This window comes from Cyberlindnera jadinii (genome assembly GCF_001661405.1).
Source record: "Cyberlindnera jadinii NRRL Y-1542 unplaced genomic scaffold CYBJAscaffold_11, whole genome shotgun sequence".
Lineage (NCBI taxonomy): Eukaryota > Fungi > Ascomycota > Saccharomycetes > Phaffomycetales > Wickerhamomycetaceae > Williopsis > Williopsis jadinii.
The window spans coordinates 199764-223107 of NW_017963662.1; the positions used below are offsets into that span (position 1 = coordinate 199764).

Sequence of the window (23344 nt, forward strand, 5' to 3'; positions counted from 1 at the left end):
CTCGGTGTAGTGTAACTCGAGATTGAATGCTCGGAAGCTTACACCGTTAGATCTGAGTAAATGAGGCGCACACACAGTTGTCGAGCATCCCAAGGCAAGCTGGAGCGTCGATCCTGGTCCAACATGGGCGCTGGACCGGGTGGTGGGCTCATGGTAAGTCCACACTTCACAAGCTGTGTGCATATCGAGAGAGACCGAAGGAGAGAGGTTAAGCCGCATGCATCGCTCCGACTTGGTAGCCTTTGGCCTCGACAGATGTATATACCGTTCGTACTGATAACTTGCGAAGCCCTCCGCCTCCGCATGGCGTGCGAACGGTTGTGGAAGTTGCCAATTGGCTCATGACGTTGAATGGAAGGTATACACGACGAGCATGGAAAGCACAACGTCATCACCATGGAGGTGCGCTGGAGCTGCTTTGGCTGTGTGCCTCTAGCCTATGTACGCCGGTCACTCTTACCAGTCGCACATCCGAGGCCTCTTGTGCGCACGCTCTACGCTCTAACGGCCCCCTCGTAGCCCGTAATTGGTCTGTACACCCGGTGCTGGCCACGTATCTAACATGTAGAGACGTATAAAGCCATCGTCTGATAACTGGATCTGCTCGCGGCAGATATGTACGCCGACGTTGCTCCCAGCTAGGGCTAATCCTTCAATTTGATCCCACAAACGGATCTCTTGCTACTCCCTGGAGGTGTGCTGAAGCACTGCTCAGCACACCAGGGAATGATCGCATACTACAGTTATTAGCACCACTACAGACCGTCCGGCACACCTCACCACCCTCCACCCGTCTCCTCGTAGGCAGCAAAGCTCGAATAACTTCCCTATAACCCTAACTCTGGTGGAGCCGCATCGAACTGTGGGAAAGCCCCAAATGGCAATCTTCATGTACGAGTGCGTGCAACATGCAATTCATAAACAGCTTTGGGCTTGTCTTTTGCCCGTTGCACCTGGCCTGCTGAAGTGTGTCTCCACAGTGACAGTTTCGATAACCACATCAACAAAAGGGATCTTGTGCTAAAGCTCTGTAACTTCGATCTGTGGTAGGGGGAGTGTATAAGTTAAAGCAAAATGCCCTAACTGGAAAAAAATTTTCCCTCCATCCTCCTCCTCTCTAAGGCCTTCAACGTCTGTCCAACAGGAGGCATCACACCAGCACTTTAACAAGAGGTGCTAATCATCCACAGGCCAATTGATAGTGGCATACCGAGTCCAGGCTCTCGCCAGATCTTCGCCAGCTTAGGGGTAAAAACATAGGCAGACATTCCTGGTTGGACTGAGCTGAAATATTTTTTTTGCTGTTGGCAGCGGGCCCGGGGAGAGATTTTTCCGAGAGTTTATACCGGTGATACTAATTGATCTACGCTCTGTGTGGGTGTACGTGTGATTAATTGGCTGGCATTCTAGAGGGAGGAGCTGTTTCCAACCACTTGTTTTGATATAAACAGAGGCATAGCACCCAATTGAGGTTGGTTAACGCCTTTTCAGGGTTGTCTAGTGTGTTGTTGCACTGTTTCTGAGAAGAGCTGTAGTGCTACAGAGCGAGACATATATATAGGATGGGGTTACTGTCGAAGGAGGAGATGAGAACAGAGGGCGCCAGGGGCGCTGGCAGCCACAAGGTGTGGCAATTGAAGAGGTTTCCTCGGGCCAATGAAGGGTTCGTGGACGAATCTGTGGAAACGGCACAGCTCCATGGCGAACTCAGCGTGTCAAGCACCACCATGGTACAGCAGGTCATAAGCCAGCAGACACAACCACAGGAGTACATGTTTGTTGATATGTCGCCGAAGAAGGACTCCAAGAAGGCTTCAAAGAGACAAGGCCTGTCCAGGCTGTTCAGGCTCAGCTCTGATAAGAATACGCAGGTGCAGACGGTGCCACATGTCGACACCAGCACTCGCCATGTGCCGGTACAGGGCAAGCCTGGGCTGTTGAGAACGCAGAGCTGTGATCTCAACGGCCCACTGTCGCCAATGAAGAGACCATTGACACCGTTGGTCATGACGGTGTCATCAGACGGCAGGGCAGTGTTGCAACACTCGTCGTCTGCGTCAAGCTCCCAGACAGACCTCTTTTCGCTGTCGCACAGATCACCATCTCCCAAGAGAGACGTCGAATCTCTATACTCTTCTGAAAACGAACTGGAAGAGGAAGAGGATGCAACCAGAGCATTTGGAAGGGCTGTGTCGAGAAGGAAAAGGGCAAACACTGCGACCTCGATCAGCTCGGTGAACGGGGGAATGGCAAGGGGACAGCTGAGCAGGAATCAAAGCATCACTTCCCTCTCGAGTATCCAGAGGGCTAGGACTACGCCTATCAAGACCCACAGCTCCATAACTACGCCAACCTCGATGAGACAGTCCACGCCTGTTGAGTCCAGACCGACAATGGACTTTATGGGATCTTTCTTCGACGACACTTCAAGGACACCTTCTAGAAGACCTCTGCATCAGAGACAACAGAAGAGCATAAGTGTTCTAGGCCCACCACTGGGTATGGACGATTATGGCAATGATGACACGAGTACCATTTTTGGACCAGACTTGGTGGCCTCGTCTCCAAATACAATAACAAACCAGCATAACAGCCGTAACAACGCTAACAACACTAACGACAGTGCTAACACCAGCACGCACAATATCAACACAGCAATATATAACGATTTTGACGAATTCTTTGATTTTAAAGCATTCTCAGAGGAACATACTTGAACCCCACTTCAGAGTACATATTATAAACATGTATATTCCTTGCGGTTATTTTATTATACAGGTTTCTCATAGAATCCCTTCAACGTAGTGGAAACACTCTTCAACGGACTTGTCAGGGTTGTCCAACTGCCACAACAAGATCTTGTCCATTATTCCAGACATCCATGGACCTGGCTTGCGTTCGAATCTTTTACAAAGCGACTTACCATCAATCAATGGCTTCAATCTGTAGGCTTCATCCAGCTTCTCATCCTTAACGAACTGATTGAACCTCTGGTACTGGTCAACAAGGGTTTGGGTGTCATTGGAGGTGAGAACTGAGCTCCAGAAGTTGTAGACAAGAGCAAACTCGTACTTGTCACCATATTGTCTCAGCAGTGTACCAATTTGTGATCTCTTGAACCCTTCCAATCCCAGAACAATGGCCTCAAACTCTTCTAAGGAGGTTATAACCTTGGTGATAATATCAGCATCATTTTTGGAGAACTTTACACCTTCTCTGAGAATAGCATCGACGGCGTAGGTCACCTTTCCCTTCTTATTGAAAGTAATCTTCGTACTATCCCACGTCTGAACGACAACACCTGCCCAGAACAGCCTCTTCAGAGTGAGGTCTGATAGCACGTCCGGCAGCACGTTTACACCGAGATTTTTGTTCAGCTCGTTGATCTTGAGGATACGGAATAGAGTCTCTTCATTGATAGCCGATTCAAACTTGTTGAGGAGTTCCGAATCGTTCATAATCGCAACGTCTTTTGAAAGACTGCCAAAATTGAACACATACTTCACCAGATCAGCACCGCATAGCAGTTCGAGTCCTCTTGGAGCATCGCTCTCCAAGATCTTGGCAACTTCCACGCCCACTCTTTCCTTTGAGATCTTATCTAGGAGTGCCTGCTTGACCTTAGGATCCTTCATTGCGGCGTACGTTTCATCATCCAGCGTGAACCCAAATCTGCTAGCAAACCTTATGAGCCTCAGCACACGTAACGGGTCATCCAAGAACGTCTTCTGTGGGTCCAGTGGTGTTCTCAGCACACCGTCTCGAAGATCAACAAGACCTCTCTGTGTGAGATCCTCAACCTCATCATGTTGTACGTTGTAGAACAGTGCATTCAATGTGGCATCTCTTCTCAGCGCATCCTGTTCCGGCGTGCCGAATTGAACCACCGGAATTCGACTGTCTTCAGTATACTCTTCACTTCTGAGGTTAACAAAGTCAATGTCCAGCCCATAGAGCTTCGTAGTTGCAGTCTCAAGGTGCTTGGACTTTTCAGGGTTCTTCTCAATGGTGTGGATTCCACCAGTTTCAACACCATATTCCGGGTGGCTTCTCAAGTAGTCGTGCAGCTGCTCAGCAAATGTCTGTCCAGACAAGATGTTGATGGCGATATCCAAATCGTGCGACTGCTTCCCCAATAACTTATCACGCACCCATCCACCAGTGATTCGCAACTCCAGAGGTGTTTGAGGATTATGGGTCGAGTTATAGTACGATGTATAGTCCTTCAGAAGAGCAGTGATCTTTGATTCCACAGGGGAAAGCGTGATCTTTGGAGCCAGCACATTGAATGAACCCGTGGACATGATACGCTTGGACAACCGGATCAGCATACAGATTCAACTATTGATGGTGGAAACGGCTCGAAAGAGAGAGAAAAATTGTGCACAGTGGGAAAAGCCGATGAGTTTATACCTTTGTTCCCAATGCGGCAATTTTCGCGACGAAGGGCCTGGTGTCTGGGTTTATCACCACAATTTTTTTTGTCTTCTTTCTTTGTGGCCCACAGGCGTTTGTTTACCTTTTTCTTTAACCTGTTGAAGCTGTAGAATTTAGCGTCCAGGGCGGTTGAGAGGACGCTGTTGATAAGGGAGCAAACAATGTCGGAAAACGACAAGTACAAGTATGAGGCGATGGCCAATCAGGTGCTGAGACAGGATCGGAAGCTACTGAGTAATCGGTCTGATCCGATGAAAGATGCAGAGATGTCGACACCAACGTCGATGGCGGGTAAATTGTCGAAGAAGGACATGGGCTCAAGAGCCAACGGCGACGAGGAAGACTCTACATCAAAGCACGTTGTCAAGAGTGTGATGGAGAAGCTCATACAGAAGGAGAAGCTGAAGTCGAAAGCTGTTGTGAGCAATTCGAGGGTAGGGAATAGCACTCTGCTTGATTCTGATGTTGATACCCTCAAGTACTACCCGACCGCGCAGGACAACAGAGACGTTTATGACGATCTGACGTCAGAAATATCATCACTCCTGGGTGGTGATGTTGCACATTCTACGGTGCTCAGTGCCACTGACTTGGTGCTGGAGATTTTGAAAGACGACAATGACACTGATAGAGCTAAGCAAAAGAGCATCAATGGCACACTCAACATCACCTTGACCGATGACCAGTACTCCCGGCTGAAGAAACTCTCCGATAAGATCACCGACTATGGTTCACAGGAGGGTGATGTAGATGAAGGTGTTGCTGTGAATATTGATGATGAAGACGATGAGACAGACGCGCAAAGTACAAGCGAAAGTGACAGTGATGATGACTTTGCGGGACCTCAATTAGATGACTTTGTACAGGATCCCACTGACGAACAATCTTCTGATGATGTGATTAAGACAAATGCTGCTGATACTACAGACGTACCTGTATTATCCATCAAGGATGTCGATGCATCTCTGTTGAAGAGAAAGATATCCGAATGGCAACCAACTCTTGACCCTATGGCGCTTCAAGAGAAGTCCGCACAGATATTCGAACTCTTGGACAGTAACTTGCAGGCGTACAAGGTTGAACAAAAACTCGTCTCACTTATAGATGAACCAAATTTGTTGCAGTATCTCATTACCAACAGAATGGTTATTGTCTGGGGAACAAAACTCTCTAGAGCTAATGAAAATGAAAGGGAAATTATATATTCCCAAATGAGTCGTGATGGACTGAAACATTTACTAGAAGACGAAGAAGTCGGCAATGGCGGCGAAGAACAACAACGTAAGAAAAGAAAAGTGGATTTAATCACACCTGTTGAACAAGTTAGAAAGCCAAAGATTGTTAATTTGGATGATCTCAAATTCGACCAAGGCTCTCATCTCATGACTATGACCAAGGTGAACCTTCCACAAAATTCTTTCAAGCGTGTTAAACCTAAGTATGAGGAAATACATATTCCAGCACCGGCTCCACCAAAAGAAAAGGCACACCTTGTACCAATATCAAGTCTTCCAGAATGGGCAAGAGAAGCTTTTCCATCGGGAGAAACCTCAACTCTCAACAGAATTCAATCTGAAGTGTACCCTACTGCATTTGAAGATGATCAAAATATCCTGCTCTGTGCACCAACAGGTGCCGGTAAGACTAATGTTGCTATGCTTACTATCTTACGTACATTACAGAATTTCAGACGTAACAATGGATCATTTGACTTGAACAATTTCAAAATTGTCTATATTGCACCACTGAAGGCATTGGTCCAAGAACAAGTTCGTGAATTCTCCAGAAGATTGGAACAGTTTGGAGTAACTGTGAACGAGTTGACAGGTGACCACAACTTAACAAAGCAACAAATCAGCGAAACCCAAATCTTGGTTACAACCCCAGAAAAATGGGATGTCATCACAAGAAAGAACTCTGATACAAGCTACACCAATTTAGTCTCATTGTTAATCATTGATGAAATTCATCTCTTGCACGACGAAAGAGGTCCAGTGTTGGAGAGTATTGTTGCTAGAACAATAAGAAACCAGGAACACAGCTCAAGAAATGTCAGACTTGTGGGTCTTTCAGCCACTCTTCCCAACTATAAAGACGTTGCCAGATTTTTGAGGGTTGATGACAAAAAGGGATTGTTCTTCTTCGATGCTTCATATAGACCATGCCCACTTGCTCAGCAATTCATCGGTATCACCGAGAAGAATTCGTTCAAGAAAACTGTTGCGATGAATGAAGCTTGTTACGATAAGATCTTGGAAGCAGCCGGAAAGTATCAGGTTATTATATTTGTTCATTCACGTAAGGATACTTTTAGAACTGCTAAATGGTTGAGAGACAAACTTCTTGAAGAAGATAAACTTCATCTGTTTTTGAAGTCTGACTCTGCAAGTGTCGAGATCTTGAAACAAGAGTCTGAAAAGATCAAAGATCAGGGCTTGAAAGATTTGTTACCCACTGGATTTGCAATCCATCATGCAGGTTTATCCCGTGATGATAGATCGGCTGCTGAAGATCTTTTTGCAGAGGGTTACTCTCAAATATTGGTCTCTACTGCGACCTTGGCTTGGGGTGTTAATTTACCCGCACATACGGTCATTATCAAGGGAACAGAGATTTATGCTCCAGAAAAGGGTGATTGGACTCAACTTTCTCCTCAGGATATTTTACAGATGCTAGGTAGAGCCGGTAGACCACGTTATGATGAAAGTGGTGAAGGTATTATCATCACATCCCAATCTGAAATCCAATACTATTTGGCTGTTTTGAATCAACAGTTACCAATTGAGTCACAACTTATGAGCAAACTTGCAGATAACCTCAACGCTGAAATTGTTTTGGGAACTGTGTCATCCTTACAAGATGGTGTTGATTGGTTAGGGTACTCGTATCTCTATGTAAGAATGCTCTCGTCACCTGCTGTGTATAGAGTGGGTGCTGACTATGAAGGTGATCATCTTCTTGAATGGAAAAGAACGGACTTGATCTACTCTGCTCTTGAAATCTTAAACCAAAATGGACTCGTTGTTTATGATGAGACCTCTGGCAAAGTTACATCCACCGAATTGGGTAGAATTGCATCTCATTTCTATATCAGCTATGATTCGATGTCGTTCTATAACAAACAATTGAAATCATACTCAACTATCATCGACGTTTTTCGAATTTTTTCGTCTTCTTCTGAGTTTAAGCTCATTCCTATCAGACAAGAGGAGAAGTCAGAAATTACCAAACTTGTTGAGAGAGCACCTATCCCCATCAAGGAAGATATTCATGATCCTAGAACAAAGGCTAATGTATTGTTGCAATCTTATATCGCTAGGTTATCTCTCGAAGGATTTGCTTTGAACGCTGATATGGTATACATTACACAATCTGCAGGACGTCTTTTGAGAGCTATTTATGAAATTGCTTTGCATAAAAAGTGGTCCGGACTGACCACCATTGCTCTTGATCTTTGTAAAATGGTTGAGAAACGACTGTGGTTATCAAATACGCCATTTAGACAATTCCCAGATTGTCCAAAGAAGATCATTAAAAACACCGAAAGCTCAAACTTACCTTGGTCAGAGTACTTCAACCTCACTGATCCAAGTGAAATGGCACAGGCCATTCGTGATGAGGGGCTTGCAAGGAATGCACTTGATATGATTCGTAAATTTCCTAAGGTACAATTGAAGTGCTCCATTCAGACAATCACACCAAGTTTGTTGAGGGTGGAACTTGATATCCTACCAGAATGGACATGGGATGTAAGACTTCACCATGGTTCAGAACAGTTTCTTCTGTTAGTGGAAGATACAAACGGTGAAAAGATCTTGTTCAGTGATACTTTTCTTGTCAAGAGAAGCTATATCAACAGAGAGCATCTACTTGATTTCACCATTCCAATTTCCACTCCAGTTCCACCAAATTACTTTGTGACATTGATCTCTGAAAGATGGTTACATTGCGAATACAAAGTTCCAATAATGTTGAATACGATAAAACTTCCAAGGAAGTTTCCTGCGCCAACTGCTCTTCTTGATCTTTCACCGGTTCCTGTCTCTGCCCTAAATATCCCCGAATTTATTGGTTGTTTCGAGTTTCCATATTTCAACAAATTCCAGTCACAAGCCTTCAACACCATATACAGCTCGAATGATCCCGTGTTTTTTGGTGCTGTCAAGGGTTCTGGAAAGACTGTGATTGCAGAATTGGCGCTTTTGAATCACTGGAAACAAAATAAAGGCCGTGCTGTGTACATTGTTCCATCTCAAGAGAAGATTGATATGCTTCTTAAACAGTGGACTTCACGCTTCTCAGCGATATCTGGTGGTAAAGTCATTACTAAACTGGGTAATGAGCTTACCTCCAACTTGAAGCTTCTTGCTTCGAGTCACTTGATCTTAGCAACACCTCAGCAGTTCGACGTTATATCGCGTCGTTGGAAACAGAGAAGAAATATTCAAACAATCGAGTTGCTTATTACAGATGACGTGCAATGTGTTGGAAACGGTGCAGAAGGTTGTGTCTATGAAAACATCATTTCTAGAATGAGATTTATTTCAACTCAGCTTGAAAAGGAGCTCAGAATAGTTGCACTTGGTACATCTTTGGCTAATGGTCGCGAGTTTGGTGAATGGATTGGTGCTCAAAAGGATGCAATCTACAACTTCTCTTCACAAGAGAGAAGTCATCCACTTGAGATCCATTTGCAATCATTCGAGATTCATCACAATCCGTCTATGGTTCTCGCTATGATAAACCCAACATATCAAGCGGTGAAGCAAATGGTGGGTAAATCTTCATTGATCTTCGTTCCAACACGTAAACAATGTGTTGACATTGCTTATGAATTCTCTAGATTAGCAGAGAAAGATGAGGTACGTTTTCTAAACGCTGAATTGGGTGACATCCAAACCCTTTTAAGGAAGATCACAGATGAAACTCTCAAGAATCTGCTGGAAATCGGTATTGGTCTGTATTATAAAGACATGACTCCATCAGACCGCAAAATCGTTGAAACGCTTCATAGAGGAAATGCACTAGGTGTCTTGTTTGCCACTAGAGAGACGGCAACTTTCGCTCCAGCTGCAAACTTTGTTGCTGTTTTAAGTACCCAGTTCTATGAAGGTAAGGAACATCGCTACATCGATTATCCAATCAATGAAATTTTGGAGATGATTGGCTGTTCAAAAGATGAGAGTATAGATAAAGACAACGTTCTGATTTTGACTAATGATGCAAAGAGGGGCTACTACAGAAAGTTCTTGAATGAATCGTTACCTGTGGAGAGTTTCTTGAATGTTTTTCTTCACGACGCATTCGTCAATGAAATCAGTACAGGATTGATCAAGTCGAGACAAGATTGTATTGATTGGTTGACATACTCATACCTCTATCGAAGACTTCAAGCAAATCCAAGTTTCTATGGTGTAAAGGATATCTCACAAATTGGTCTCTCCACATTTTTGACTGAATTAGTGGAAGAGACATTAAACGAACTTTCCGAGGCTAAACTGATCGAGTTGGAAGATCAAAATGAAGAAGAGGAAGAAGAGGAAGAAGAGGAAGAGATTACACCTTTAGACGGTGCTCTTGTCGCTGCATATTATAATATTTCCTTTGTCACCATGCAAACGTTTATTCTGTCCTTGACCAAGAAATCTAAACTGAAATCCATTTTGGAGATTATCACATCAGCGTCGGAGTTTGACTTACTTCCTATTAGAAAACATGAATCTTCTCTTTTGCAAAAGATATATGACAAAATTCCTATCAAGTTCTCCCAAGATCTTTCTTTTGAGTCACCTTATTTGAAGGCATTTATTCTTTTACAGGCCCACTTCTCCAGATTCATGCTTCCACCCGATCTGGTTACTGATCAAAAATTTGTTCTGGAGAAAGTCATAACACTTCTCTATACTGCTGTGGATCTGTTATCGAGTGAAGGTTATCTCAATGCCACATATGCTATGGACCTATGCCAAATGGTTGTGCAAGCTGTTTGGGATACTGACAGCCCCCTCAAACAGATACCATTTGTTGACGAGGCAGTTATCGATCGTGCTTCGAAATACGATGTCTCGTCTGTATTTGATATCATGTCCATTGAAGATGCTGAAAGAGATGATATTCTAAGACTCAGTGGCCCACATCTCAACAAGGTTGCTGATTTTGTGAACAAGTACCCTAACGTTGAGATATCGTGCTCTGAAATTGAAGGACCTATTGTTTCTAATGAGCCAAAACAGGTTGTTATCAATGTCTCAAGAGATGAAGAGCCGGAGGATCTGGAGGTGCTCTCACCATTTTACCCATTCCGTAAAACTGAAAACTGGTGGCTCGTTATTGGTGATTCCAAAACAAAGGAGCTGTATGCCATTAACAAAGTCACAATTGATAAGGCAGAGATGCAAGTGAAGATGGCTCTGACGATGCCTCGTGCTGGACACCACAGTCTATCTGTATGGTGTGTTTGTGACTCGTATGTGAATACCGATAAAGAAATATCTCTCGAGATTGACGTTGAGCAAGGCGAAGAAAGCGATGAAGAGGATAGTGAGTAATTACGTTCAAAAATCAAGGGGCACGTGGAGAAAAATCACTTGTTGGTGTAAATACATATAGATACCATTGTCGTGCTCTCAAAGGTCATTTAACTCTGCAAGTTCTAGTTCCTCTTCGTGCGTAAGCATTGGAACATCACCATCCCCGTCAATCTCAGCTAACTGGTGATGCTGCTGTTCCAATTGGAAGGCCTGTAATTGGTTGATATCCCATATTGAAACACCTTCTTGATCCTTTGGATTCTGTGGTTGAGCCATGGTTCTTAGGAACTGTTTGGCATTGGCAATGGCCATGTCTGTTGATAAGTTAACGTCAGCATCGGACAATCCTTGGGCAATCCACTTGGGCAATTGGTTCTTCTTTCTGGCGAAACGACGGTCTGCTAGCACCATGATACCGTAATCGTCTTTACCTCTGAGGACTCTTCCCAAGCACTGAGCAGCATGTCTCATTGCATCGAAAGATAGAAAGTCATTCTCTCTGATCTGGTAATGGTCTCTTAAGAATTCTAAGCGTGCTTTCAGTATTCTTGACTCGGTATATTGGAACGGGATACCAATCATGAGAACGGTGCGTCCGTATTGATGGTCAAAATCGATACCTTCAGAGACTTTTCCTCTGGCCACCGATAGTAACACAGCACCTCGTCCATTAGAGCATGCAGTTCTATAAGTCTCCAGTGCCAATGCCGTTTCCTGGGCATCTGGCGTCTCCACAAGGATAAGCTTATACTTCCATACTTCATCAAGTATGTGCATAGATTGCCACATGGAGATGATGCTCTCCATGTAAAGATATGATGGAAAGAAAACGACGAGCCCATCTGGTGTTATCTTTGCGAATTCAATTAACATCGATCCGTAGTTTCTTACAATACTCGGATCGTTTCTGATCTCAAATCTCGAAGATATGGCAACCTGGTCTGAGCCCTTTGTGATAATCATTGGCAAGAAAGACTTCTTAGCAAGTGTCATAGTGTACGACTCTTGGATCACTGTCTCAAAGTCCAGCATTCTCGGATACATATCCAATGGAGAGATGGTTCCTGAAGTGATGATCACCGATGAAAACTTCTCAAAGATGGGCTTTATGGCGATTGAGGCATCAAGACACGTGAACCTCAAGATTGGGTTAGGCACCGTGGCATTCTCCGTCTCATAGGGCTCCAAGATGAGCTGGAACCCTTGTTCATATGTTGACACCAGAGTCGCAAACTTCGTGATGTCCTTTAATGCTGCGTATTCTTCTATATCTTGAATCTCCAGAGTTCTAACGAGTAGAGAGAATCTTTCAGCACAGAACCTCAGGGGCTTCCTCTCAATGAACGTCAACTCCTTCAGCTTTTGTAGGAACATTGTCGGTGTTTCAGAGGTGACACTGAGCACTTTCATCTTGGTCTTTAGGTATTCGATAAACCTCTTTAAGAATGCAACAAAGTGCTCAGCTCTTCTGATATTACCAGGAACTGCCTCCTTCAGAAGATCGCTCGACAGCACAGGTGTTTCCATAGCATCTTCATCGTTATTGATGATCTCCTGGGCTGATAGTCCTTGCACAAGCTTGTCGTATTCGTCTTGTAGTTTCTTTGCGTCCGTCTTCTTGACATCATCAATTCTCCTGTTCAGGGACGTTGCACCTCTCGACGCCTTCTTGAGCATATCATTAGTTAGGTCCAGTGACAAAGACTCTATACAGACGTTGTCGATGTTGTGGGCCTCGTCAAAGATGACAATGGCATCCTTGGACAGCTCCTGTGACACTCTTTCGGAGATTTTGGGATCCAGCAAATAATGGTATGAGTAAATGATGATGTTGCAGAATGGGATCATACGACGGATGGTGAAGTAAGGACATGTCTTCTTGTCCTTACAGTACTCTGTCAATCTCTCAAAGGAATAAACCCCCGGAGGAACCAAGTTATCGGGCTCTAATTCGTACAAGTTCTCATGGTACTCACAGAGCTCAACATCCGTAGCACCATCCTCCTGTATCCGTTTCTTGGCCAGGCCATTCGTCATACGACGGCACTTCTCATCAACCACTGTACCCTTTCTCTCCTTGTTCACACTCGGGTTCAAGCACAGATTCTTTCTGGACGTCAGCCCCAGCCCTCTAAAGTCTTCAACGTAGCCCAGCTCCCTTGTCCTGTACTCCATCAACCCCTTCAGCTCGATCAACGCTTTCTCAATCTCACTCATGGTACGAGAACAGTACACGATCTTCCTGTGCTCAGGGTAGTGCATCTGGTATGCCACTGTCAGCGACAGCAACGACACGGTCTTCCCTGTTCCTGAGGGCATTTCCAATATGGCATTGCCTCCAACGTCTAACGTCTTCTTGATATCAGACATATACGCATACTGTTCGGGATAAATCCTCGGATAGGGGAAAAGCACGGGCAGATCGTCTATGAAGAACTTCATCCTTATCAATCAGCCACTTCTGGGGGTTGTTCTTCCACTGAATTGGTGGAAATTGAGCAAGTAGAGGAAAAAGTTTCAGAGACATATTATGAATACTCCGAAAAGGGAAGTGGTTATGAGCGCGCGCCGCGCTCACTATGGGTGCTATTTACTACTGGCGATGGACTTTTGATCAATGATCCAATTGGCCAGTAAGATGAGACTGAAGTGTATGTTAACGCTAGCCATGGCATGTATTATGGAGTGTGTATGTACACTGGGAGAAGAGCCGGTCTCAAACGATGCTCTTGACCTCAAAGAAACGCTTCAAGTAGTAGATCTGGAAGGCAGAGTTGAACAGGACAATGAGCAATTGCATGATGGACCACCACTTGACTCTTGAGTTTGTCGACTCCGCAGTGTTTCTGTGTGTTCTCTCTCTGACCACGATGTAGCCTTGTTCGTTCTTGACGTCGTTGGTCAACACAGCCAGTCTTCTCACAGCAGCATCGAGGGAGTCGTTCTCTGGGTCGTTGATGTCCACGTAGAGAACACCGTGGATGTTGAAAGACACGTCCTTTGTGTCGACTGAAGAACGCTCGTTGGAGAAGCAGTACTTGTGTTTACCTGTGTGCTTTGCCTTGACCGAAACGTCACCGTGGGAAACGTCGTACTCTGTCTTCAGAGCCGTTCCTGAAGGCGACCACACGGTGAAGTCTCCCTTGAGCTGCTCACTGGACTGGGAGTTTCTGTTACCAAATTGGAAACTAACAGCAAGTTCGTCACCTTTCTTCAAATCCTCAAAGAAACAACGCTTGCCATGGGCTGGAAGTAGCACGTTGTGTGCGGACACAACAGTAACGAATGACACCACAACGGCCAGCAGAATACGTAGGTTGAACATGTTGTCCTTGTACAACTGAAGCCAATCAAAACAAACGGGTCAATTGATGTTGAGCCTGATGTATTGAGCAGGAAATAACAAAGAAAAGAGAGAAAAAAACAGCAAAACACGTCAAAAAGTTCTCGATCTGGAGGGAAATTCCCTATGACTTTCCATCCTTTGCTTTGCGGACGTGTTCGAAAAGTTTCGTGTCAGGAGGAATGATCACGTGCGTGCTCACGTGCATTTGTGAGCTAATTCACGTGATTAATTAATAGCTATTGAGCAAACACGAAGTAGCATCCTTAACCTATTCAAGTACTACATACTCAGCTTTGAACTAACTCTACAATGTGATCTTCAAAAACTTTCGTAAATGCATTCTAGAAATACCAAATTGTACAGATATCTCCCACAAAACCAGCCAGTTTCTTCTAGTCAATTAATGATAAATTGTTTCAAATAACAACTATACTTGTTTATTTTCTTCTGAAAGATGAACCCTCGGTCAACTTGGCCTTACCACCAGTTGGGGTGGTGAGAACAGTGGCACAGGAGTCACAGGTGACAGCTGTTTGTGCGTGAGAGAAAACAGTGGTGATGTTCAAACAACCTGGACACTTAACATCCATGAAGTAGGATCTTGGACCTTGAACCAATGTCTTAAGCTTGTGTTGCTTGGCCTCGGTGGCAGCAGATGGGTGCAACAAATCTTGAACTAAAACCTGCAAACATGAATATGTTAGTAAAAAAACTCTTTGTAATGGTTATACGTGATGAATATACGGTTTGGAAACAACATGGAGAGAGCACTGGAATAGCGTGGACAAGAGTATATATAACAGTTCTGGGACGGTCTTGTAAGACCTCGAGCATTAGTGTATCTCGCTAGTAAGCACTCATGATATGAATAGATGCTCCTTCGTGATCAATATCTCATGTAATACAAGGGCCTTTTTTTTGTCGTTACTTTGCCACTTGGTCGGTATTCAAACACTAAAACCCTTCATATCTAACCTTCCAATAACGTTACGAAGCTCAAATCTCTCTCATATGATCCATTCCGTCTTTAACATTCACTCTAATGTCTCCAAACCGTACTTCGTCACCACCTTTAACGTATTAACGCACCATTTTGTTCTTTCTTGAATACCTTCAACAAAAAACCAAAAAAAACCAAAAGGCAGAAGTTGAAGTTTTTCACTGTGCGTTGGGAATTTTTCACTTTTGTCGATAGTTTTGCGTTTCTTTTCAACTTTTGGCGCAACTGCCCGCCAAAAAAAGAACCCCGAATTGGTGATGCTTTCCGCAAATTTTCGCAGCTACGATTCGCGCAAATCCATTGGCACGGCAACACAAATTTTGGTACCAAGTGGCGAGAAAAAAAAGCAGACTTTCCCCTACGGGCAGTGGTGTTCGGATGGTTCCTTGTTTGGGAATGAAAACTGCGCAATTTTCAGAATTCCGCAGTCACAGTGTTGTTTGGATGTTTCCTGACGCAACCATTTCTAATTCATATGAAACCACTGATCTCTGCAAATTGAGAGATAAGCAAACACTTTCCACGAGGTGTACTTACTGGTTCCAGTTCTGGGTGTTTACTATTGTGTTTAGATATCACTGAACTATAGTCGAACCGATTTCTATCGCTATTTAGTTGAAAAATGCCTATTCCCAGAGTGTATCACCGCCATCGATGACGTTGGCGCGCGTTTATATCTAGACGTTAGCTACTACAGTGTTAAGCGTAGATAAATTTAACTTGAATCATCCATTTCCCTTGGTATATAATCTGCCTAGGCAGCATCAAAGCGTGTCATTAAAAAGAACACAGCTCCCGATTTATAAACAAACCTTCACGTTATTCCCCCTCCAAAAATGCCATTCATCACAAGTGACATAATCAGTAATCATCATCATCAACACATCAACGCCAACATTCAAGCACACCCTTCAAAAGCTGACAACAACAAAAAAAAATCCAACATGACTGCACTCTCCTCCATTCCTCATTGCAAAAGTGCTTACACGATTGTTCTAATGTCCATTATTCCATATATAGTCCCCGTCTAATGGAAACTGTAGTATGAAACCGAAAAGTATGAGTAAAACGTAAAAACAAACAGAGAAAGCAAAGTCATCAGAATGTAAGACAGCAACAACAACAGCAACACAACTGTATCGCAAATCAAATGTGGGAGTAAACAAGTGTGGAAAGTATGTAACGTATGTACAAAAAGAAAGACATAAAGGAACAGACACGAGAACTATATATCTATATATACACCAACAAGTTGATGAACTTCAAAATGTACAACAAACACCTCAAATTCTTCCCCAACACAGGATCGAAAACAATTCCTCCGATGCCCTTCTTCTGTTTCATGGCAAAGGCGAGAAAAGGAACTTTGCATAGGGAATTGCCCCATGCGATTCAATAAAAGATTGAAAAGGTAATACGATGTCACCTCTCATGGAAGTGTACTCAATCACACTTTCCTTCTTCACATTGAAAATGTAGATCTGCCATGGGTAAAGAATCAAACGTCAAAGGCTGTTTGTGAAAACGGATGAAGTCCTCATGAAATGTGATAATAGATGTATATAATTCGTGTGTCCATATATCCGTGTATGTGTATGAATGTGTATGTTTCATCGTTCTGTTTTGTTGTTTTTTTTGTAGCATTGTAACATCACCAGGATAATAAACAACAAAGATCTAATAACAATAAAAAACCAGTGCAATGAAATCATATGAAGATCATCTAGTGTACAAAAGGTAAATGACAAGTTTGGTGGAGGGCTCAATGGAACAGTTTTGTTTAAATCAACATCGAGATCAAGAGCCGATACAATGATGAGCAAATGATAGAAAACCAGGTAGATTTGTAACCAAGGAAGGGAAAAAACAACAACATGAAAACAAAAATGGGGCAAAAAGAAACAAGAGATAGAAAATAGACAAACAACTTGGACAATGAAGAGTAAAGTCATGTATAATAGTAGTAAGAGCAATTCATTTGGCTTGTTTCTTCTGTTTCTTTTGAGGTGTAGCAGCTCTTTGTTGTGAAACAGCATCATAGTTGTACTTTGGCTTCTTCTCAGCAGGTTTCAAGATTTGGAAAGAGCATAGTAAGCTCTCATCAACAGACATCATAGCACCAGCGTTGTCAAACTCACCACAGTAATTAGGAGCACTGAACAAGGTCACTAGTTGTCTCTTTGAGAAGAATTCGTAACCATCTTCAACAACTTGATGAGCTCTGCAAATCAAATCCATATCATGTTTCTGCAGAAATCTTGAAACGACATCAGGTCCAAATGTGAAACTGACACCACGGTCGTTCTCAGACCAGCCTGTGATGTCTTTATCTGGGTCTGACCACAGTAAATCACACAACAACCCGACATCTGGGATATCTGTTGGACGCATAACACGTCTAATCTGCTCCATCGAGTTCAAGTCAGGTGACAACCCACCGTGCATAGTGAAGATTTTCTCGTCAATGATGGCAGCAATAGGTAAACAGTTAAAACAGTCGGTGAAGGTCTTCCAAAGCTTGATGTTGTATCTTCTCTTACACTCATCGTAGAAACCGTAGATACGGTTAATCGACGCACACTCGTGGTTACCTCTCAGGATGAAGAAGTTCTCCGGGTATTTGATTTTGTACGCCAACAGGAGACAGATCGTTTCAAGCGACTGCTTTCCACGGTCCACGTAGTCTCCTAAGAACAGGTAGTTTGACTCCGGTGGGAACCCACCGTACTCAAACAGTCGTAACAAGTCGTAGTACTGGCCATGGATATCACCACAGATTTTTATTGGCGCCTCCAGCTCCAGCAAAATCGGCTGCTGGATGAAAATCTCTCTCGCCTTCTTACACAGGAAACGAATCTCGTACTCCTCCAGTTGCACCTGGTCTCCCGGTCTTGAGCCACGGACCTCCAGTAGTCTATCCACAATGGAGTCGAGATCTGCTTCTGGTTCTTCAGCCATGTCGTGTCCTCTTGGTACTATTTCTCACTGTTCGTTGTTCAGCGAGTTCTTTCTCTCCTCTTAGCTACGTGTCAGCGGGAGATGCTTCGGCTTAGAAGATGATGGCAAGAAGCTCTTTGGTGTTGAAGTCGAAGTCGAAGTTGGCGCTAGCGTGGCGGTTGGAATGGGCGCTTAGCTGGCTTTGTTTATTTTCCTGTTGATTTTAAGGGGGAGCAGGGAGGTTACCCAAAAAAAAACAAGGTACAAAAACGAAGGGGGAGAGGGATGGCGGCAAACAGGGAAAGAAAATTTTTTTGAGGAGGGCGAAAACGAAAACAAAAAGCGGGTGCGCTGTTCAAAAGGAACAGGGCAAAAAAAAAACACGCAGCGGGTTTTGGTGTCTGGATGTTTACCGATGTGTCTGGAGGTGTTAGTCGGAGTTGCTTTTGCTTATTAAGCCAAGGGGCCGGTGGCATTTATGCCACCTCTACGCTTGTCGTGTGAATAGTGGATTGTTCCTGTGGGTTTGTATGGCCAGGATCCAAAGTGCAATTGGATAGCCAACCCCATTTAACGATCCTTAGGGCCTCGTATCCCAACTGGTTGTGCCAAACAGGGCAAACAAGATGCAAAAGTCGAGCAAACACGCGCCGGCACCGCGCGCGGGGCCTGTTTCATTTACACTTACCGCATTCGGCAACTCCCACTTGCGTAGACACTCTCTGTTTCCCGCACTTTTTCGCACTCTCGCCCCGTCCAAACGGGAAACCAACGCGCTTTTCTCCCTCTGTGCTATTCTACGGTAGGGTAACCTTTCCAAAATACATTGTGCTTTCAGCTCAACGTAGAGCCTGCTTATGTAATACACACCCAGACACCTCATCCACCCCAGCCTCCGGGGCAACAACCACAACAAACACACACTTCACAGCTTCACAGCTTCACGGCCTGCTCTCCACACACAGGCTTCCATCACCTGGACTCTGCAAGCCGGTGCTTTCCTAACAGCCATGCTCACCAATAAGTACCAACTGCGTAGAGTGGCCCAGGTGGACGCGAAGCCCTGTGCGTTCTGCTACAAGCCAACGACTGCTGTTCTAATAACACCGGATCAACAGGTGAGTTTCGTGTGATGATGTATAGTTTGTCTCTCTAAGGGTATATGGATACGGAATGTACAAGGGCTCGATCCTAACAAACAGATATGCGAAGGACTTCTTCTATACGTGCGACAGTCATCTGAGCGACCCGAACTTTGCGACAGCGACGGACGAGGAGTATCTGGAAGCGCAAAGGCAGAAGCAGCAGGTGGATCTGGAGATTAAGCGATTGAGGATGAGATGGGATGAGAAGAACAGATACGCGGGGTGGGATAAGTTGATGAGCTACACCAAGTCGTGGAGCTCGTCCTCGAAGAAGGAGGCTGGCGACCAAGATGCGTTGGTGGATCCCAAGGAGCAGGAGAGGTCAGATAAGCAGAAGCTTGATGAATTGACCTCGAAGGGTTCCAGCTACGAAACAGCTCTAGCAAGAGGCCCCAAATGGTTTGAGCTCAACGCCCAGATCTTTGAGATGAGGAAGAATAAGAAGAATTCGCCAAAGCCAAGTGGTAAACGCACAAATGACTATACAAACATCAAAGATGCGTCAATGTTCCCTGAGGTTCCTAAGAATAGCTTGTCATGAAGCACTCGAGGGTATGTATAGAGAGAATACATCACAATATTAATACAGTTATAACTTGTCCATGATTTCCTTTAGGTCCTTATCGATATCGAATCCTTCTCCAAGTCCCAGAGAGCTTTCATCGGGGAAGCATACAGTCTCACAATCACTCGTCTCTTGGTCTTTCCTACTGTCCAATACTGAGATGTTATCGGCATCTGGATTCATGACCCTCAGCTCTGACCTTCTCCTTGTAGAGACAAGCACCTGGACCTCCCTGTCTGAGAAGAATTCGTCAATACACTCGTCGTCCTTAGGTGACGAGGAATAAGGTGGTGTAAGAGTCAAAAGGCTTGCACCGTTCTCTTTCTTTGGTGATAGTGCCTGGAGGTCTTCATAATCATCAGGGTTTGCAAAAGGTGTAGGGCTCTGGAGTCCTGTCTTCACGTGCACCAATTTTGGAGACTGTAGATTGATTGAAGAAGCTGTATACTCCTTTCTCCTTAGATCCCACGACGAGATGGAACTGTTTTCGAATGAGCTGATAGCCCTGTAGTAGTCAGAATCTGTATCAGTACCGGGCTCGGAAGATAGTCCAATGTTTCTACTCCGTTTCCATCTGATGTAGATGAAGAACACAGCGATGGAAGTTGCTGAGATGACAAGAACTGGTAGTATGACGGCCAGAACTATCGTCAAAGTGTATGAGCTTGAAGTTGAAGTGTTTGTGGGCTGTGATGATGACGATGGAAGCACTGATGACGGCACTGATGATGACGATGGAAGCACAGATGATGTTACAGTAGAAGCAGATGTGACTAGCTGTTGTGTGGAAGATGCGACAATCAACCCTGGTATACTGTCCGTGCTCTTCATACTGTCAACATCGAAAAGCTCAATTCCATAGCTACCATCTCTTTTGTTGGTCTGCTCGTTTACACTCAACAACACACCGTTAATTATGACTCCTCCAACACAGTTTGCAATATCAAAGTCTCCAAGATCGGTGTAATTGCTCCAATACCAGCTATCTGTAGTGTTTAAAGACAGGACATAAGGACTCGAATTGGAGTCTCCCAGGATACCACCAAGCACCAGCACACTGGCGAGCTCTTCGTCTTTGAAAGAACTTAGCACCAAAGGATAAATCCTTGAATTCACACTAAAAGCACTGCTCTGTACAGTCCTGAATGTCCATGATTTGTACTCCCAGATGGCAATTTGAAACATGCCAACCCATCCAGATGAGGCCTTCCCACCAATCACAACATTTGAATTCAGCTGGGAATCGCCAATGGTGCTGGAGGCGCCATAGAATGCAGTCGGTGATACCGACGTGATGATCAAGCTCACAGTCCCACGAAGAGGATTGAATTCCAGGATTCTATTGGTGACTGTGCCATTGGAGACCCCTCCAAGAATGTACAACAGTTCACATCCGGACGACTCGTCAAACGTGGTCATAACTGTTGGATCTGCAAAGTACACAGTTTCGTTTTGAGGGAGTGTAGTGTTGTACTCTATCACCCTCCAGCCATCATCTTTATACTGGGAGATCTCTAGAGCACCGGAGGATGAATTGTGAATTGCAAAGAGGTCATCATTGGCCAACCCTAGGGCAAAATCTTCAGTCGTCGGAGCATCAATAATATCATCTTCGGTGATGATCAGCTCGTCAATTGATGCGATATCTTCAAGACTCAAGAAGACAATATCATCTGTAGAGAGCCGTAAGTACGTCTGGTTGGACCCCGGCGTGTATAAAGTATCCCAAACCGCATGGGACAGTTGTGAAAGTACAGAGAGCACAGCCAGCACCGTTATACTCTTCATCCGTTGGCTCAGCAACTGCGCAGTTCCCAAATCCTGATCACGGCCAGTAGATTAACCAGCAATCTCAACCAAAGTAGAGCCTATTCACTCCCGTTTACTCCAGTTTTTCCACACAGCAAATGAAGAAACCAAATCATCAGAGAAAACCCTCAAATGGCGGACGTTTGGTACCTGAGTCCTCGAGCGTATAAAGGTGCTTTTGTTCCCCCAGCAACGATGCATGATATGCTCGAATTGTAAACAAACCAATTATCCGCATTGGGAAAGCGATGGGGCCGGTATAGCACACGGTTATACGCTAAACTGCGGTGTGTTTGAGCCTGGAATGCATCCAATTGTGTGAGTTGAGAGGTGGTTTGCTGTTGTTAGGGAAGATGGCGTCGTCTGAGCGTTGTGTCCAGAGTGAGCTGAGGGTTGGTGTTTGTCTTCAGAAGCCCGAGGCGTGTGTATATACGCTGTCTATACGAGTTTTGGACTCAATTGAGGAGACAGTATCTGTAAAAACTGTCCACAATCTTTGGTGTATGGCAATGTAGTAGCTGTGAGTGTGTTGAGGGTGTTTAGTGACTCTACGGGCACTGTGCGAGGTGCTCGCTGTGGGCTACACTTGGACGTTGAGAACAGTGTGCCGGACTGTGGTCGATGAGGCCGTGCTAGCTGTCTCTGTGTCTGATCTCACCAGCCAGTGCTTGCTGTGCTTCGTAGCACATAATGATTGCTTGAGCCGTGGAGTTCTGGCTATGTTGGCACTGTGCTTAGTTATGCCTCATTGTCTGCTTGTCAGTGGTTCTGCTTCGTGATCGCAATAGCACGTTGTAAGGTTCGTAGCAAAGTTGATGCCTGTTTAACCAGAGTGTGGTCTGACCAAACAAGGCCCGCCTCCTCAGCTGTTGACAAAGCTCACGTGGAACCAGGAGATGATTTACGATCGATCACGGAATCGCTTTCAAAAATGGCGTCCATGTCTTTTAGTCCTACTCTTTGAAGCAATGATATATTTGGGTGACAACAGGGTCTTACGCTCAATGACTAGAGTATAGCTTCAGTCACATGTCTCGACAGGTGTAGTGAGTCCAGTTATCTGTGTTTCCAGCTTTGGTCACGTCATAAAGGGCTTTTGGAACTTTACGAGTGGAACCGGGACCAGGCTTCTTGCAGTTCCGGTTACCTAAGCATACTTACAATAGAGACCCTTTCAAATGCCCCATTCCGGTCTGATCCTCAGTTGAGTTCGCATATCAGCGAAGCTACTTCTCACTAAAGGTTGTGAAGGCCTCTACGGGAAACACAATGGCACAACTTTCTTCCATAGATGTTAGATTTATCAGAGTGTTTTGCAGAGCCCACATCACCCCTGGAACGGTCTAATGTGCCATTCTTCCATTCCATTGAGATACCATATCTGTATCTAATGTAGTGAGGGTACTTATGGACGGCTCAGAAAAGGGAATTTAGCTCAAATGGAGCAGATAGCCATCCCAGTGAGTCGATCATGGGGTCGAAATTCCTCTGTCATGCTTGAAGGAGACGTCCATACGCACGGTGTTGAAAGCAAAACACTGATTATCTTTCGACGATGTATGGAAACCACCTCGT

General features: G+C 44.6%; 9 protein-coding genes across 9 annotated transcripts; 3 read left to right on the forward strand and 6 right to left on the reverse strand.

The window, feature by feature from the left end:
- Nucleotides 1-1562: 1562 nt before the first annotated feature.
- On the forward strand, nucleotides 1563-2717 carry CYBJADRAFT_174214 (uncharacterized protein; the record flags this gene model as incomplete). The annotated part of the gene is made up of 1 exon (XM_020216551.1): nucleotides 1563-2717. The coding sequence occupies one exon, from the start codon at nucleotides 1563-1565 to the stop codon at nucleotides 2715-2717; it is 1155 nt and encodes a 384-aa protein (XP_020069394.1).
- A 66-nt stretch (nucleotides 2718-2783) lies between these two features.
- CCA1 (tRNA adenylyltransferase) lies at nucleotides 2784-4304 on the reverse strand (the record flags this gene model as incomplete). Its single annotated transcript, XM_020217392.1, has 1 exon — nucleotides 2784-4304. One exon carries the CDS (start codon nucleotides 4302-4304, stop codon nucleotides 2784-2786), a length of 1521 nt encoding a protein of 506 aa, XP_020069395.1.
- A 507-nt stretch (nucleotides 4305-4811) lies between these two features.
- Nucleotides 4812-10985, forward strand: BRR2 (ATP-dependent RNA helicase BRR2; the record flags this gene model as incomplete). The annotated part of the gene is made up of 1 exon (XM_020212879.1): nucleotides 4812-10985. One exon carries the CDS (start codon nucleotides 4812-4814, stop codon nucleotides 10983-10985), a length of 6174 nt encoding a protein of 2057 aa, XP_020069396.1.
- A 78-nt stretch (nucleotides 10986-11063) lies between these two features.
- On the reverse strand, nucleotides 11064-13409 carry RAD3 (TFIIH/NER complex ATP-dependent 5'-3' DNA helicase subunit RAD3; the record flags this gene model as incomplete). The annotated part of the gene is made up of 1 exon (XM_020212869.1): nucleotides 11064-13409. One exon carries the CDS (start codon nucleotides 13407-13409, stop codon nucleotides 11064-11066), a length of 2346 nt encoding a protein of 781 aa, XP_020069397.1.
- A 184-nt stretch (nucleotides 13410-13593) lies between these two features.
- EMP24 (Emp24p) lies at nucleotides 13594-14415 on the reverse strand. The gene has a single exon (XM_020213179.1). It carries the CDS (start codon nucleotides 14290-14292, stop codon nucleotides 13684-13686), a length of 609 nt encoding a protein of 202 aa, XP_020069398.1. The 5' UTR covers nucleotides 14293-14415; the 3' UTR covers nucleotides 13594-13683.
- Nucleotides 14416-14638: 223 nt separating this feature from the next.
- CYBJADRAFT_168655 (40S ribosomal protein eS27) lies at nucleotides 14639-15449 on the reverse strand. The gene is made up of 2 exons (XM_020215459.1): nucleotides 15403-15449; nucleotides 14639-14996 (listed from the first exon to the last, which is right to left on the reverse strand). Exons 1-2 carry the CDS (start codon nucleotides 15403-15405, stop codon nucleotides 14751-14753), a joined length of 249 nt encoding a protein of 82 aa, XP_020069399.1. The 5' UTR covers nucleotides 15406-15449; the 3' UTR covers nucleotides 14639-14750.
- Nucleotides 15450-17176: 1727 nt separating this feature from the next.
- On the reverse strand, nucleotides 17177-18681 carry GLC7 (type 1 serine/threonine-protein phosphatase catalytic subunit GLC7). The gene has a single exon (XM_020215460.1). It carries the CDS (start codon nucleotides 18269-18271, stop codon nucleotides 17288-17290), a length of 984 nt encoding a protein of 327 aa, XP_020069400.1. The 5' UTR covers nucleotides 18272-18681; the 3' UTR covers nucleotides 17177-17287.
- A 195-nt stretch (nucleotides 18682-18876) lies between these two features.
- Nucleotides 18877-19936, forward strand: VFA1 (Vfa1p; the record flags this gene model as incomplete). Its single annotated transcript, XM_020213778.1, has 3 exons — nucleotides 18877-19052; nucleotides 19182-19368; nucleotides 19394-19936. The coding sequence occupies 3 exons, from the start codon at nucleotides 18877-18879 to the stop codon at nucleotides 19934-19936; spliced, it is 906 nt and encodes a 301-aa protein (XP_020069401.1).
- A 48-nt stretch (nucleotides 19937-19984) lies between these two features.
- On the reverse strand, nucleotides 19985-21748 carry CYBJADRAFT_191152 (uncharacterized protein; the record flags this gene model as incomplete). Its single annotated transcript, XM_020217393.1, has 1 exon — nucleotides 19985-21748. One exon carries the CDS (start codon nucleotides 21746-21748, stop codon nucleotides 19985-19987), a length of 1764 nt encoding a protein of 587 aa, XP_020069402.1.
- Nucleotides 21749-23344: the final 1596 nt, after the last annotated feature.

What these genes read in the sequence shown, in the direction of transcription:
- GLC7 (XM_020215460.1), bottom strand. Translation starts at nt 18,271, where the DNA reads ATGGCTGAAGAACCAGAAGCAGATCTCGACTCCATTGTGGATAGACTA.
- EMP24 (XM_020213179.1), bottom strand. Translation starts at nt 14,292, where the DNA reads ATGTTCAACCTACGTATTCTGCTGGCCGTTGTGGTGTCATTCGTTACT.